A 15,396-nucleotide genomic window follows, 5' to 3' on the forward strand; every position below is an offset into this window, starting at 1 on the left:
GGGACTCGGGTCGAGAGTTCTCTGGCGAGACTCCGCTGGCCATTTGCGGCTGAGACGGTGACAGCGAGAGGAGGACGATGGCGACCCGGGCTCTTACCTGGCTGCTGTTGTCGGCCGTTCTGCTCACCTGCGGGACCGCCTACAGGAGGCGGCCTGACAGCTCGAAGAGGGAGGGCTGCTCTGGAGGTGGCGGAGGTGGGTCCGGGCGGGTTCGGAGTGCGGGTGGGGCTGGCCTCCAGTGCGCTCTTATTAAAGTTCCTGCGACCTTTCAGCGCGTCGGCTGTGCAGCTGCACTGGATGGGGTCCAGACGCCGGTGCTGCTGAGAGAGCGGGCACGTTGTATGTGGAACTTTTTTCGCACCGTACGTAGCCAACCACAGGCCCGCAGGTCCCTTGCTCTGGGTGGCGGGATGGGGGTTACGGCCACGTGGACGAGTGGATGTCTGCTGCTGCTGGTGATGATGATGAACCCACAGCGGGACTGGCTCCATGACGCCACGGGGCTTCGTAGATTCAGGCGACTTCTCGGCCAAGCCGCTCGTCGCGCACGCTGATGAACTCATCGTCAGCAGCGATCAAATCACGACAGGCGCCGATCGCCGTGGTTACTAAACGAGGGTCTATATTAATATAGTGGTGAGTGGTGGTGGTGAGAGGTGGTGGTGGTGAGTGGTGGTGGTGGTGAGTGGTGATGGTGAGTGGTGGTGGTGGTGAGTGCACACATGGTTGTGTGGGTGAGGGTTAGGTGACTCGCCACGAGAGCGAGCGGTTTGCAATCGGAAGGTTGTTAGGTCAAATCCCGATTGGAGGTTCACTCAGCCCATCATCTTTCCGTGGCCGATAAAAGAAACACCACTACGTGGGAAAGACAACCGTGGTTGCCCTGTGGTTAGATTCGCCCGCACAATGGAAATGTGGAGTGTCCACCACTGGCTTGCCACGAATGAACCACAATGCCTGGCTGATGTCGTCAAGGAGCATGAACCATCGCGCCAACTCCGTCATCATCCTCGCAGCATCGGATATTGGCTGCTCGCCATCGCACACAGACGGTGGCGGTCACGGCATCGCGCTTTCAGACGCGCTTCTGCGGCCGTCTGGAACGCCTCTTCCTCCCGATCTCCGGAAGCCGCTGGGAGCTATGCACTTTTAAATCATCATCCGGATTGACAAACTCATTTATTTACCACCGCTTCTGGTTGTGTTTAGTTTATTACGGCTGACTCCATAGCGGTGCGACACAAGTTCAGCACATCTTCTTGGTTCTTTCGGTAAAGTCACGTAGGAGGGAAATAATAAAATAATACAAATAAAACATAATAAAATTTAATTATCACGACGTTTCGGCCACAACGCAAGCAGCCGTCCTCAGCGTCCGAAGTTCAGCACACACACACAGAAACTGTACACAATTCCCGGCTGACGTGTCTCTCTCTCTCTCTGCAGATGCGGAGACGCTGCGGAACGTGGAGGAGAAGGTGACAGCTCTCTGGGTGAGAGGCACGCACTCACCCAGGCGGCAGTAACGGCTAACTCGATGCCATGGGACTACAACATTGGTTTGATTTCCGCCACCGTGGTATATATCTCCTGGCGGCGGAGGTCAGCAGCATACTCGTGAGTGAGAATATTTCTTTGGGCTGGAGGGACTGCTGCGGTAAGCCACGAGGTTCTATTTTTTTACATCACAGATGTCCAGGATATCACTCTCTGAGTCACGACGCTCGCATTTGTTTCGTTTTCTGAAGGTCCCTGCTCCGTTTGGATGTTTAGCCAGTGCGTGCCACGAATGATGACGTGTCTTAGTGAGGGGGGGGGGGGCACGGAGGGGAGTAGGACCTGGAGCAACCCCACATAACGCGTACGATGCGCTGATTGTTAAAGCCGCGCACGGATGTATTTTTGAGAATCTTTCTGTCGCGAACATCACCTGGCCACCGCTGCAGCCCAAGGGTGGTATTCCTCTTGATTTGAAGCTTTCGTGACTGCAGGAATCCATACTCTTTGGTTCTCATTTTATTTTATTTCTAACTACGTCACTTTACCGAAAGAACCAAAGAGGTGGTATTCCTGTTCCCACGACAGGACGAACCGGGCAGACAGCGGCTCAGCTTCAGGGGTCTCATAAGACTGAGACATTCAGGGCGATGTGATTCTCATGCCATTCCCCTGTGATTCCCGTGTGATTCCCCTATGGTTCCCATGTAATTCCTTTGCTATTCCTGTGTGATTCCCATGTGATTCCCGTGATCCCATTATGATTCCCTGTGATTCCCGTACGATTCTCCTGCGATTATCTTGTGATTCCCATGTGGTTCCCGTGTCGTTTCCCCAGTGATTCTTCTACGATTCCCGTGAGATTCCCCTGTGATTTCCTTCTGATTTCTGAATGATTCCTGTGTGATTCCCATGTGATTCCCATGTTATTCCCTTGTGATGCCCGTGTGATTCCTTTCTGATTCCCTTGTGATTCCTCTGTGATTGCCCTGTGATTCCCTTGCGATTCCCGTGCAATTTCTGTGATTCGCATGTGAATTCCATGTGATTCCAATGTGATTCCCGTGTGATTTTTGTGCGATTTTTGTGTGATTCCCATGTGATTCCCATGATATTCCCGTGTGATTTCTGTATGATTCCGATGTGAATCCCCTCTGCTTCTCGTGTGATTCCCCTGTAATGCCCCCGTGATTCCTGAATGATTCCCGTGTGATTTCCGTGTGATTCCTGAATGATTTCCATGTGATTCTCCGTGTGACGATTCCCCCAGCGGAGTCTGTTGCACCCTGACCCACGCGGGGAGCCGCTCCGTGCAGCCTGCGCCATGGAGCCCAACCGGGCGCAGGCTGCGGACTCGCAGATCCCCGTGCGCGGAGTGGTGCTCTTCCACCAGAAGGTTCGCTCGCTTGCGCTCACGATACCCTCCCGATACCCTCACGAGCACCTTTCAGACAGAATCCCCCATTGGGCGGGTTGACTCGTTCCATCATCACTCTGGCGGTTTGTAAAAAACTTGCCCCTGGCATAGTAATGTGGAATTTCCACCACCACTGGGCTCGGCGTTGTGAGCACGAGGTGAGCATCAACCTCCAATGCTCATTTCAGTAGGAACTCACTCTGACCTTTGACCTGTGCGTTGAGTCAGTCAGTCGACCCATGGCACCTGGGTTTGTCCCGTGACCTGCCAGCGGGCGTTCGACACTCTGCGTGGCCTTAACGTGCACATAGCCTGGCACAAGCGCCGTGGCAACGTCACCGCCACTTAGTGACGTATGGCGATTGTTGTTGTTGTGATGTGTGAGGAGCGGTGGTGTAATGGTTAGCGCGCTGCGCTATGAATTCGGCAACTCGAGTGTTAATCTTACTCACGGCTAACATCAGTGACGGACATTTGAACCAGTCCTGGGCTACTCCTAGAGTGATCTAACCTCAATTGAGTACCCAGTTGCGATGTGTAAAGGGGCCGTCAATAAATGACGTCATGCACCTAGGGGGGGGGGGGTCAGGCATTTGTAACGATGTGTGATGAGGGGGGTGGGGGTTGAGAAATGTGACGTCACATCAAAATGCGCAACTTTAAATAAATATAGACAACACGTTCTACTTAATTAAATAGACTTTTTAATAAATGTTTTCTCCTACAACATCAGAGTGCAGCGCCACATTAAATACGCACTAGAATGACAATAGTTTAAAGCGATTTGAAGCTTGCTTCATCTTTGTGGGGGGGCTGGGGGGCAGAGCTTTGTGACGTCATATTTGAGGGGGGGTCTGACTTTTTGTGACGCCGTGTGACGAGGGGGGGGGGTCAAAAATCGTCCAAAATCGCGTGGACGGCCCCAAACATGAGCACTGGGGAGATGAAGGAGGGCGTGGGTGGTCCTTGCCACACCATCAGCCTCGCGTGTGATGTCTGCAAGATAATCGTGTGCTCTGCGTGTCCCGTGTACGTGCACTCTGCGCGCGTGCTGTGCTGCGTGCTGTGTGCTGCTTGCTGCTTGTGTACTGCGTGAGCTGTGTGCTGCGCAGGCTGTGTGCGTGTGATGTGTGCTGTGTGCGTGTGCTGTGTGATGGTGATGTGTGTGCAATGTGCGTTTGATTTGTGCTGTGTGCGTGTGCTGTATGTGTGTACCGTGTGCTGTGTGTGTGCTGTGTGCGTGTGCTGTATGTGTGTACCGTGTGCTGTGTGTGTGTGCTGTGTGCTGTGTGTGTGTACCGTGTGCTGTGTGTGTGCGGCGTGTGTGTGTGCCGTGTGTGTGTGCTGTATGTGTGTACCGTGTGCTGTGTGTGTGTACCGTGTGCTGTGTGTGTGCGGCGTGTGTGTGTGCTGTGTGCGTGTGCTGTATGTGTGTACCGTGTGCTGTGTGTGTGTGCTGTGTGCGTGTATTGTATGTGTGTACCGTGTGCTGTGTGTGTGTACCGCGTGCTGTGTGTGTGTGCTGTGTGCGTGTATTGTATGTGTGTACCGTGTGCTGTGTGTGTGTGCTGTGTGAGTGTGCTGTGTGTGTGTACCGCGTGCTGTGTGTGTGTGCTGTGTGTGTGTGTGCCGTGTGTGTGTGCTGTGTGCGTGTGCTGTGTGTGTGTACCGCGTGCTGTGTGTGTGTGCGCCGTGTGTGTGTGCTGTGTGCGTGTACTGCATGTGTGTGCTGTGTGTGTGTACCGTGTGCTGTGTCTGTGGCACCGCGCGTGGCCCAGTCGGTGCTCGAGCCCCTGGAGATGGCGCTGCGCCTGGAGGGGTTCCCGCGCGAGCGACGCTTGCACGGCATCCACGTCCACGCGCACGGGGAGATCGCGCCGGGCTGCGAGGCCGCGGGGCCCCACTTCAACCCCCACGAGGCCCACCACGGAAGGTGAGGTGGGGTGCTCAGCACCGGCACCGACGCTCCCGACGGGGGCGACATTCACTCCGGAAAGCAACTTTCATCTCGAAGACAACGCTCGCCACGGTGAACGGTTTGGCGGTGGCTGCTTGCGCCGCCACCGATTGGCGAGGTGTTAACTACATCGGCCGGTCCCCCCCCCCTCCCCCCCCACCAGCCACCCCGGGGACTTTGGGAACTTCCAGCCGGACGCGCAGGGCCGCGTGCAGCAGCTCCTGCCCCGCCTGCAAGCCACACTGTACGGGCCCGACTCCATCGTGGGCCGCTCCATCGTGGTCAGAGCAACACCCGGCCGGCCGGAGGGGTCTCGTAGATGCGGGGGTCGTGGTGGGGGGGTCGTGGTGGGGGGGGGAGTGGTGGGAGCCTCCTGGTGGAGCGGAGGGGATCGGTGGGGGGGAGGGGTGAGGGTAGATGTGGTGGGCACACCGTTTGTCAGACGATTTGCCCCCCCCCCCCCCACCATCGCTTCTCCACCGCACATCGCCCCCCCCCTCTCCCCCACCATCGCCCCACACGCTCTCCCCACCCAGCGCACTTCCCCATCGCTTCTCCCTCCGCCACGAGGAGTTCCCAGCCAGGATCCGTCTCAGAGCCCCGGAGCTGAGACAGCAGCAATGAGGCGGCGCTAGCAATTCCAAAATACACGAAAAAAAATTGCACGCTGCTCGCGATGATTGGTAAAGCTGGAACCGTGTGGCGACGCAGGTGCACGAGGGCGAGGACGACCTGGGCCACGGGGAGGACGAGGGCAGCCGTCTCCACGGCAACTCGGGAAAGCGCATCGCCTGCTGCGTCATCGGCATGGCGAGCGGCGCCACGTGGGAGCAGCACAGCCGCCCCTAGCGCTCACCGCGCTCACCACTCATCCACTCACCGCTCGTCCACTCACCACGCACATCTAGCGCTCACCGCGCTCACCGCTCGGCCACTCACCACTCATCCACTCACCGCTCGTCCACTCACCACGCACATCTAGCGCTCACCGCGCTCACCGCGCTCACCACTCGTCCACTCACCGCTCGTCCACTCACCACGCACATCTAGCGCTTACCGCGCTCACCGCGCTCACCACTCGTCCACTCACCGCTCGTCCACTCACCACGCACATTTAGCGCTCACCGCGCTCACCTCTCACTACTCATGACGAGCGCCTCACCCCTCACCACGTATCTACTCACTACTCTCACCAACAACAATCATTCAAACGTAGCTCTTTCACTCACAGCACACACACAGCACACGGAACAGTACACGTAGAAAACACAGCACACACGAGACACACACAGCATACACACATAGCACACATACACACAGTACACACAAATTACACATGCAGCAGGCACACAGTACACACAGCACACACACGTCCGTAAATGGATGTTTAAATCTTGATTGATGTTGAGTGCAAGGGAAGATGTTGAATGTGTAATGTAGTAACTTGGCGGGAGACGACCTTACGGGTAGCACACTCTTTATTAACACCAACTTATTTTACACGGGTGGCTAACTGCAGCCTTAACCCACGGGGTTCCCCTGGCTACACCCACACGGGCTCTTACGCCCCGTAGCTTCTCGGAACCCACCAGGCTGGGGTGTCCGTCTCGACTCTGGGTCCCACAGCCTCGTCCCACATGGACGTCAGACCACGGGTCCCACAGCCTCGCCTCCGAGCCACACAGGGTCCCGGCCGTTACAAGGACCGCGGGACTAGGGGTCTCAGGGCCCTACCTCTTCAACTCCGTCTTCGATCTTCAACTGGTTATCAACTCCCCGAGTGCTCCCGCGCGTCCCCCTTTATAGTCCTTCATGCGGACGTCGCTGAGAGCACCCACCCCAGTTGACCAATCACTGCGCGCTGCCCACGATCCTATTTCCCACCTTGTGTCAGCGCGCACAACCACGCACCCCGCGCCGCCCCGTGATCTATCACTGTCGGCGCGCGTCAACACCACCACTACATCACCCCCTACCACATAGCTCGCAGCCGACCCGGCTGCTATAAAAAAAAATTATTACCCCCCCCCCGTGTGTGCCCCGTAACACAAGCAACAATCACAACAACCCAACACAACACAACAAGAACTCCGCCATCCGCAAGAATCAGAACATGCCACCGCAACAACAAGAACAATATGTACAACCCGGCGAGCGACAACAATAAATGTGTATGCAAAAAAAAAAATGACTCGTGATGCATCCCTTCATTTCCGAGCGCCCCTTGAACGGGACATTATACCGGGCAGAAGGGGAACGCGGCGACGAGCTGCAACCTCGGGCCCCCCCTCTTTTTTTTTTTTCATGAAAAGTGTCGTGTCTTAGCACGAGTCCGCCTGGCCGGTCCGTCGTACGGCACCAGACGCGGTTGACCGTCCGGTGGCGGCGGCAGTCCAGGAAGGCACGGGGCAGGCATCGGAGATCCGCGCGTGCCTCGGGGTTCCGGTTCAGGACGGTCAACAGCCGTCAGGTCCGAGACACCTGGGAGTGGGTCAGGTGGAGACACGTGAGGATCAGACTGCTACACATCCCTCCCCGAGTCGACGGCCACATCACACGCTCGGTCGTTACGGCACAAAGGGAGGCCATGTGGTGCCGCGAAGGGTTTCAGCCGGGAGGGGTGTACGTACCAACGGCGTTTTTCCCATTTAATCTGGATACTCTGGGGTCGCGCAATACGCACGATTTCCACCGGTCCCCTCCATGGTCTCAACAATTTAGGGGACGTAGCCAACGGTGCATGTGGGCAGTGCAGCCAGGCCTTATCGCTTGGTTTCCAATCGTGCGTATACACCTTTCGTGCATGCAATCTTTCGTTAGCGATCTGGCGAGACCTTGAATTCAACCTCGCAGCCTCTCGCGCTTCAGCCAGTTTGGCGATATTAAATTTGATGTGGTCGGCCAATTTAGATTTCGCACGTGGCTGGGAAATCCCCAGTTGGACATCCATGGCCGGATCGGCCTCCCGCCCATACATGAGAAAAAATGGGGAAAACCCCGTCGCCGCATGGGGGGCCATTCGATAGGCCGCGAGTACCCCAGGTACCTGTAAGTCCCAATTAACCTGATCGTTGCAGACCTGTTGGCACAGCATAGAAGTAATCGTCCTGTTTAGACGTTCAACCATTCCATCAGTCTGCGGGTGGTACGGGGAGGTACGCACTTTCTTCATACCCAACAGGTCGCACACCTCGCGCAACAAAACGCTCGAAAAATTATTTCCTTGGTCCGTTAGCAAGCGTTCGGGGGCGCCTTTGTCCAAAACATAGCCCTGGACAAAGGCGTCCGCCACTGCCGCAGCCGACTGGTTGGCGAGTGGCCACGCCATGGGCCATCGGGTGAAGTATTCTACGCCAACCAGCAGGTACTTGTTACCCCTAGGTGTAGCGGGAAAGGGCCCCAAGATGTCGAGCGCAACCAGTTCGTTCGTGCGCGAAACATGAATGGATTGTAGCGGTGGATTAGCCGCTATTGGTGGCGGTTTTCTTTGAGCGCACCCCACACATCCCTTGAGGATGTTTGCCACGTCGCTGCCCATACCCGGCCAATAATAGTCCCGTTGGAGTAGGGCGAGCGTTTTATGAAATCCCAAATGCATGAGTCGTTCGTGAGCAGCCAGAACGACCCTACCCCGCATAGCAGATGGCACAACGAGCGTATGACGCCGGGACATATTGTCCCACTTCATCAGGAGGCCCTGTCTGACCACCCAGGAACCGACCCGCGTCTCCCCCCCCCCCCGGGAGCGTCTGCCTTCCGACGCAACGTGAGTAGGGAGCTGTCGGCCATTTGGAGACGGCCCCACCCGATAAGAGGCAACGCGAGTAATGAGTCCCCGCCCGTGGGAGCGGCGGGCGCGTCGACCCCCGGAGCGTCAGTGGCGGCGAGCAAAACTTCCGCGGGGACGGCGACAGGGGGTTTACACCGCGCCGATCCCAGAAGACATGCGCATTCCGAGCGAGGCGACAACCGCGACAAGGCATCCGCATTCGAGTGCCGCAATCCCTTACGGTAAATCGTCGTGAATTGGTAGTCTTGGAGGACCTCCAGCCATCGGGACAATTGGCCGGAGGGTTGCACCACCCGCATAGCGTATTGGAGAGCCACGTGGTCCGTACGAACGGTAAAATGACGGCCGTAGAAATACGGCCTGAATTGCTGTATAAAAAAAACGATCGCTAGCAATTCACGACGTGTCACACAGTAGCGTTGTTCCGCAGGTGACAAAACTCTGCTACCGTAGGCGACCACCCGTTTGACCCCCCCGACCACCTGTGAGAGCACTCCCCCGATACCCGTGTTACTGGCATCCGTGTCAAGCAGGAACGGTTGCGTGAAATCGGGGTAACACAAGGGAGGAGCCCGCACCAAGGCGTCCCGAAGGGAGCAGAACGCAGCCTCCTCTTCCGGCCCCCAGTGAAACCTTACCCCTTTAGCCGTCAAAGCGTGTAGGGGCCTGGCTATGGTGGCAAAATGTTCGACAAAACTGCGGAAGTAGGAGGCGAATCCTATGAAGCTGCGGACTTCAGTGACTGAGGTTGGTGTTGGCCATGAGCTGACGCAGTGCGTCTTAGCAGGATCTGTAGAGATCCCTGAACGGCCAACGATATGCCCCAAGTACCTGACCGATTCCCGAAGCAGGTGACATTTAGCCGGTTTAAATTTTAATTTAGCGGAACGCATCCTGAGGAACACCCCTCTCAATCGCTGGAGGTGCTCTTCGAAAGTCCGGCTGAAGACGATGAAATCATCGAGGTAAATCAAACAGGTGTCCCATTGGAGTCCTGACAAAACCAATTCCATGAGCCTCTGGAACGTGGCGGGAGCGGAATGTAAGCCCATGGGCAATCGATTGAATTCAAATAGGCCTCCTAGTGTCCGGAAAGCGGTCTTTGGTTTCGATTCCTCATCGAGGGGTAATTGCCAAAATCCCGAAAGCAGGTCAAGCGTTGAAAAAAACTGTGCTCCCTCCAAGGCATCCAGCGACTCATCCATCCTGGGGAGTGGATACGCGTCGCCCTTCGAGATTTTATTTAGGCGGCGGAAATCCACACAAAACCGCAAGGACCCGTCCTGTTTTTTAACAAGGACGATGGGAGCACCCCACGGACTGGAAGAGGGTGAAATGATGTCGGCAGCCAACATGTCATTAACAGCCGACTGCACATGCTCCTTCTCGGCTGGGCTGAGCCGGAAGGGATTCTGCCGAATAGGGGCCGCGTCACCCGTCGCTATGTGGTGGCGCAACAGGTCCGTGCAGCCAATATCGTACTTGTGTCTGCTAAACACGTCAGCGAATTCGAGTAGCAGGCCCCTCAACGCTCCTAACTGCACACTAGACAAGTTACTAGACCCAGCACACAACGAGTCCAACCATTCTGTCCCCTCCTCCAATGGAGGATGCGTATTGAGGCTAGAATCCGCATGTGCAACGAGCTGTTCATCGATGGGTAGCGGTACCGCGTGAGCCAGCACCGTGCCCTGTGTAATTACAGCTGGCCGCGACCCCGTATTCAGAACCATAATGAACGGATCCCTGTCCGCCCGCACCATGGTCTGAGCTACCGCTAAGTCGAGGCCCCCAACAGCTCTGTTTGACGGCCCCAACAGAACACCTTGTTCCGCCGCATCCACCCCGAGGGGTTTTCGCAATCGAAGGGGTACCAACATTTGCGATCCCGGGGGCACCCGCACAGTCTGAGTTGCCAGCGCCTGAACCGTTGCACAAACCGTGCGTATTTTGGTAGGACTCGTTAAAATGCAACCCGCCGACCCGATGGAAGCTCAATGCAGGCCTGATCGACGAGAATTTTAATGGGCATTTTAGCCAGAAAGTCCGTACCCAGTAAACAAGGAACTGCCAGAGATGATGACACAAAAATAGGACCCGCCAATTTGATATCGCCAATACAAATAGTCGCCCGAATCTGTCCGATGATTCCCAAAGATCCCCCGTTCGCCGCGTAAAACGGTACGTCCACCGGAAGAAGGGGTCGACATTGGACGGGGAGGATGTTGTAAATAAAGTCCGAAATGATAGTGGCCGACGCACCCGTGTCCACCAGCACCCGGACCTCAACCCCGTCAATAAAACCCGTTACTACGGACGACCCGGCCGACGCAGCCACTATCCTGTGGGCCAACTCGGACCATTTGACTGCTCCCGGGCCGTGTACGAACCCCCCTCGCCGAACCGAATCCCCGGTACCCATACGCGGTCCCCCCACCGCGAAGCGGCGACCCGAGTGTGCCGTGTATGTGGACCGAGCGTGTGGGGTGCCGCGACTTGCCGGGGTTAGCTGGGACGACTTGGGGCCTTGGTCGTCGTCCGGACGTGGTCCCGTGGCGCGCTGACGCGGAGCCCGGCACCCGGACGCGACGTGACCCCGAAGGCCGCAGTTGTAACACATGACGAGGGACGTCGTAGGTTTCAGTTGCTCCAGCTTGCGGGACGATCGTATGGGCGAACGACCTCCCGATCTCCACTCCCCCGGTCTCGACACGGTGAAGGCCTCCTCCCGAGCTGTAGCAGTCTGAGGCTCGGCGACCGTCGCGGCAGGTGTCGCGATCCCCGCCGATGCACAGACGAAAGTCCGCTTGCGCTTGAGGACCTCGTGTGCGTGGATACTTGTAGCAACCCCCAGGGAGCAGATGTCCATTTGGTCCGCCGTATTGATGGGGACTCCCAGGTCGTGAGCCAACGCCAGCAGCTGCTCTGTCACCATGGCGTCCTTCCCCTCCTTGTCCATGCGGGGAAAAGCGGCGTCCGCCAGGGCGAGCAGCGACGTGCGATAGGCGAGCGTAGTTTCTCCATCCATCTTACGCCGTTCGTAGAACTGGTGGCAACAGGTCGAGGGCGGTCCGAACACCTTAGCCATGAGATGTAGCGCGGCCTGGAGCGTTGAGCGGGACGACCTTGGGGCGGATGTGAAGGCCGCAAGTCCGTCGTCGTCGAGCGTCGCCGGCAGCGCGCGTAGGGCAGTGGTGTTGGGCCACCCCGACATCTCTTGATGTGTGAGGAACCTTCATTGGAAGGCCCCCCAGTCGCCCCCGTCTGCCTTGAACGCCGTCAGCGCGGGCAGTCTTTGTTGGAAGACCTGGTCGTCGTCCTCCGATGAATGCTTTTCCCGCGCGCCGCTGTGGTTGACGAAAATGTCGGCTCCGTCGGCAGGCGCATGGTGGAGAGTTTTGGCGTGCGCCGATGACGCGGGCTGTGTAGAGTGGAGGTCCCTGACCACGTGGTGTCCACGCTTCCCGCCAATCGATGGTGGACCCTCAAAGATGGCGCCAATTTCAAAACTTTCGGCGCGGAGCGCGTTCTGGCGGGATCCCTCCGGCCGCGCTCCCTCCTCCAACCTCGTAGTCGTCCTCCCGCCTCCTGAAGCGGTGATTTCTGCCAAAATTGAAGCGGCGGCGAGCAGCAACTCCGCCAGGCAGGAGTGTGCATCCTGGAGGCCGGTGTCGGAGGCGAGCGGAGCGTCGGCCATCGCCGCGAAGTGCTGCATCGGCGGCATCTCTTCGTCCTCGCCTTCCGAGGCTTGTGGCTCCGGTACGCCGTCGTCTTCCCGATCTCGCTCGTGGGTACGGGCAGTCTTCCTAGTATCCATCCTTTTGAAGACAGGTTTACTTCTGACGCCAGTTGTAATGTAGTAACTTGGCGGGAGACGACCTTACGGGTAGCACACTCTTTATTAACACCAACTTATTTTACACGGGTGGCTAACTGCAGCCTTAACCCACGGGGTTCCCCTGGCTACACCCACACGGGCTCTTACGCCCCGTAGCTTCTCGGAACCCACCCGGCTGGGGTGTCCGTCTCGACTCTGGGTCCCACAGCCTCGTCCCACATGGACGTCAGACCACGGGTCCCACAGCCTCGCCTCCGAGCCACACAGGGTCCCGGCCGTTACAAGGACCGCGGGACTAGGGGTCTCAGGGCCCTACCTCTTCAACTCCGTCTTCGATCTTCAACTGGTTATCAACTCCCCGAGTGCTCCCGCGCGTCCCCCTTTATAGTCCTTCATGCGGACGTCGCTGAGAGCACCCACCCCAGTTGACCAATCACTGCGCGCTGCCCACGATCCTATTTCCCACCTTGTGTCAGCGCGCACAACTACGCACCCCGCGCCGCCCCGTGATCTATTTGTCGGCGCGCGTCAACACCACCACTACAATTGGAAACGGTCCTTTTAGTAAAATCGTCAACACAACTTCGTTTGCCTGCAGTGCCTTTCTGAACCCCGTTCATACCAGGTGTGAGTCGATCCCAGGTGAGAGTGAGTCTGTCCCAGGTGAGAGTGAGTCTTTCCCAGGTGAGAGTGAGTCTGTCCCAGGTGAGGGTGAGTCTGTCCCAGGTGAGTGTAAGTCTGTCCCAGGTGAGAGTGAGTCTGTCCCAGGTGAGAGTGAGTCTGTCCCAGGTGAGAGTGAGTCTGTCCCAGGTGAGAGTGGGTCTATCCCAGGTGATAGTGAGTCTATCCCAGGTGAGAGTGAGTCTGTCCCAGGTGAGAGTGAGTCTGTCCCAGGTGAGTGTGAGTCTATTCCAGGTGAGAGTGAGTCTATCCCAGGTGAGAGTGAGTCTGTCCCAGGTGAGAGTGAGTCTATCCCAGGTGAGTGTGAGTCTGTCCCAGGTGAGAGTGAGTCTGTCCCAGGTGAGAGTGAGTCTGTCCCAGGTGAGTGTAAGTCTGTCCCAGGTGAGAGTGAGTCTATCCCAGGTGAGAGTGAGTCTATCCCAGGTGATAGTGAGTCTATCCCAGGTGAGTGTGAGTCTGTCCCAGGTGAGAGTGAGTCTGTCCCAGGTGAGAGTGAGTCTGTCCCAGGTGAGAGTGAGTCTGTCCCAGGTGAAAGTGAATCTATCCCAGGAGAGAGTGAGTGTCCCAGGTGAGAGTGAGTCTGTCCCAGGTGAGGGTGAGTCTGTCCCAGGTGAGTGTAAGTCTGTCCCAGGTGAGAGTGAGTCTGTCCCAGGTGAGAATGAGTCTGTCCCAGGTGAGAGTGAGTCTGTCCCAGGTGAGAGTGAGTCTGTCCCAGGTGAGAGTGGGTCTATCCCAGGTGATAGTGAGTCTATCCCAGGTGAGAGTGAGTCTGTCCCAGGTGAGAGTGAGTCTGTCCCAGGTGAGTGTGAGTCTATCCCAGGTGAGAGTGAGTCTATCCCAGGTGAGAGTGAGTCTATCCCAGGTGAGTGTGAGTCTGTCCCAGGTGAGAGTGAGTCTGTCCCAGGTGAGAGTGAGTCTGTCCCAGGTGAGTGTAAGTCTGTCCCAGGTGAGAGTGAGTCTATCCCAGGTGAGAGTGAGTCTATCCCAGGTGATAGTGAGTCTATCCCAGGTGAGTGTGAGTCTGTCCCAGGTGAGAGTGAGTCTGTCCCAGGTGAGAGTGAGTCTGTCCCAGGTGAGTGTGAGTCTATCCCAGGTGAGTGTGAGTCTGTCCCAGGTGAGAGTGAGTCTATCCCAGGAGAGAGTGAGTCTGTCCCAGGTGAAAGTGAGTCTATCCCAGGAGAGAGTGAGTGTCCCAGGTGGAGAGTGAGTCTGTCCCAGGTGAGAGTGAGTCTGTCCCAGGTGAGTGTGAGTCTATCCCAGGTGAGAGTGAGACTGTCCCAGATGAGAGTGAGTCTGTCCCAGGTGAGAGTGAGTCTATCCCAGGTGAGGGTGAGTCTATCCCAGGTGAGTGTGAGTCAGTCCCAGGTGAGAGTGAGTCTATCCCAGGTGAGAGTGAGTCTATCCCAGGTGAGAATGAGTCTATCCCAGGTGAGAGTGAGACTGTCCCAGGTGAGAGTGAGTCTGTCCCAGGTGAGAGTGAGTCTGTCCCAGGTGAGAGTGAGTCTATCCCAGGTGAGGGTGAGTCTATCCCAGGTGAGAGTGAGTCTGTCCCAGGTGAGAGTGAGTCTATACCAGGTGAGGGTGAGTCTGTCCCAGGTGAGAGTGAGTCTATCCCAGATAAGAGTGAGTCTATCCCAGGTGAGAGTGAGTCTATCCCAGGTGAGTGTGAGTCTGTCCCAGGTGAGAGTGAGTCTGTCCCAGGTGAGTGTGAGTCTATCCCAGGTGAATGTGAGTCTATCCCAGGTGAGAGTGAGTCTGTCCCAGGTGAGGGTGAGTCTGTCCCAGGTGAGTGTGAGTCTATCCCAGGTGAGAGTGAGTCTGTCCCAGGTGAGGGTGAGTCTGTCCCAGGTGAGTGTGAGTCTGTCCCAGGTGAGGGTGAGTCTGTCCCAGGTGAGTGTGAGTCTGTCCCAGGTGAGAGTGAGTCTATCCCAGGTGAGAGTTAGTCTGTCCCAGGTGAGAGTGAGTCTGTCCCAGGTGAGAGTGAGTCTGTCCCAGGTGAGTGTGAGTCTGTCCCAGGTGAGAGTGAGTCTGTCCCAGGTGAGAGTGAGTCTGTTCCAGGTGAGAGTGAGTCTGTCCCAGGTGAGAGTGAGTCTATCCCAGGTGAGGGTGAGTCTCTCCCAGGTGAGGATGAGTCTGTCCCAGGTGAGAGTGAGTCTGTTCCAGGTGAGAGTGAGTCTGTCCCAGGTGAGAGTGAGTCTGTCCCAGGTGAGTGTGAG

At 57.0% G+C, this 15,396-nt stretch overlaps 1 protein-coding gene across 1 annotated transcript; it reads left to right on the forward strand.

Moving 5' to 3' along the window:
• On the forward strand, positions 1 to 7,059 carry LOC144730144 (uncharacterized). The gene is made up of 6 exons (XM_078610729.1): positions 1 to 195; positions 1,447 to 1,493; positions 2,768 to 2,893; positions 4,693 to 4,847; positions 5,035 to 5,152; positions 5,583 to 7,059. The coding sequence occupies exons 1-6, from the start codon at positions 78 to 80 to the stop codon at positions 5,718 to 5,720; spliced, it is 702 nt and encodes a 233-aa protein (XP_078466855.1). The 5' UTR covers positions 1 to 77; the 3' UTR covers positions 5,721 to 7,059.
• The last annotated feature ends 8,337 nt before the right edge of the window (positions 7,060 to 15,396 follow it).

The sequence above is a fragment of the Lampetra planeri genome, chromosome 34, assembly GCF_965212315.1.
Source record: "Lampetra planeri chromosome 34, kcLamPlan1.2.h2, whole genome shotgun sequence".
NCBI lineage: Eukaryota > Metazoa > Chordata > Hyperoartia > Petromyzontiformes > Petromyzontidae > Lampetra > Lampetra planeri.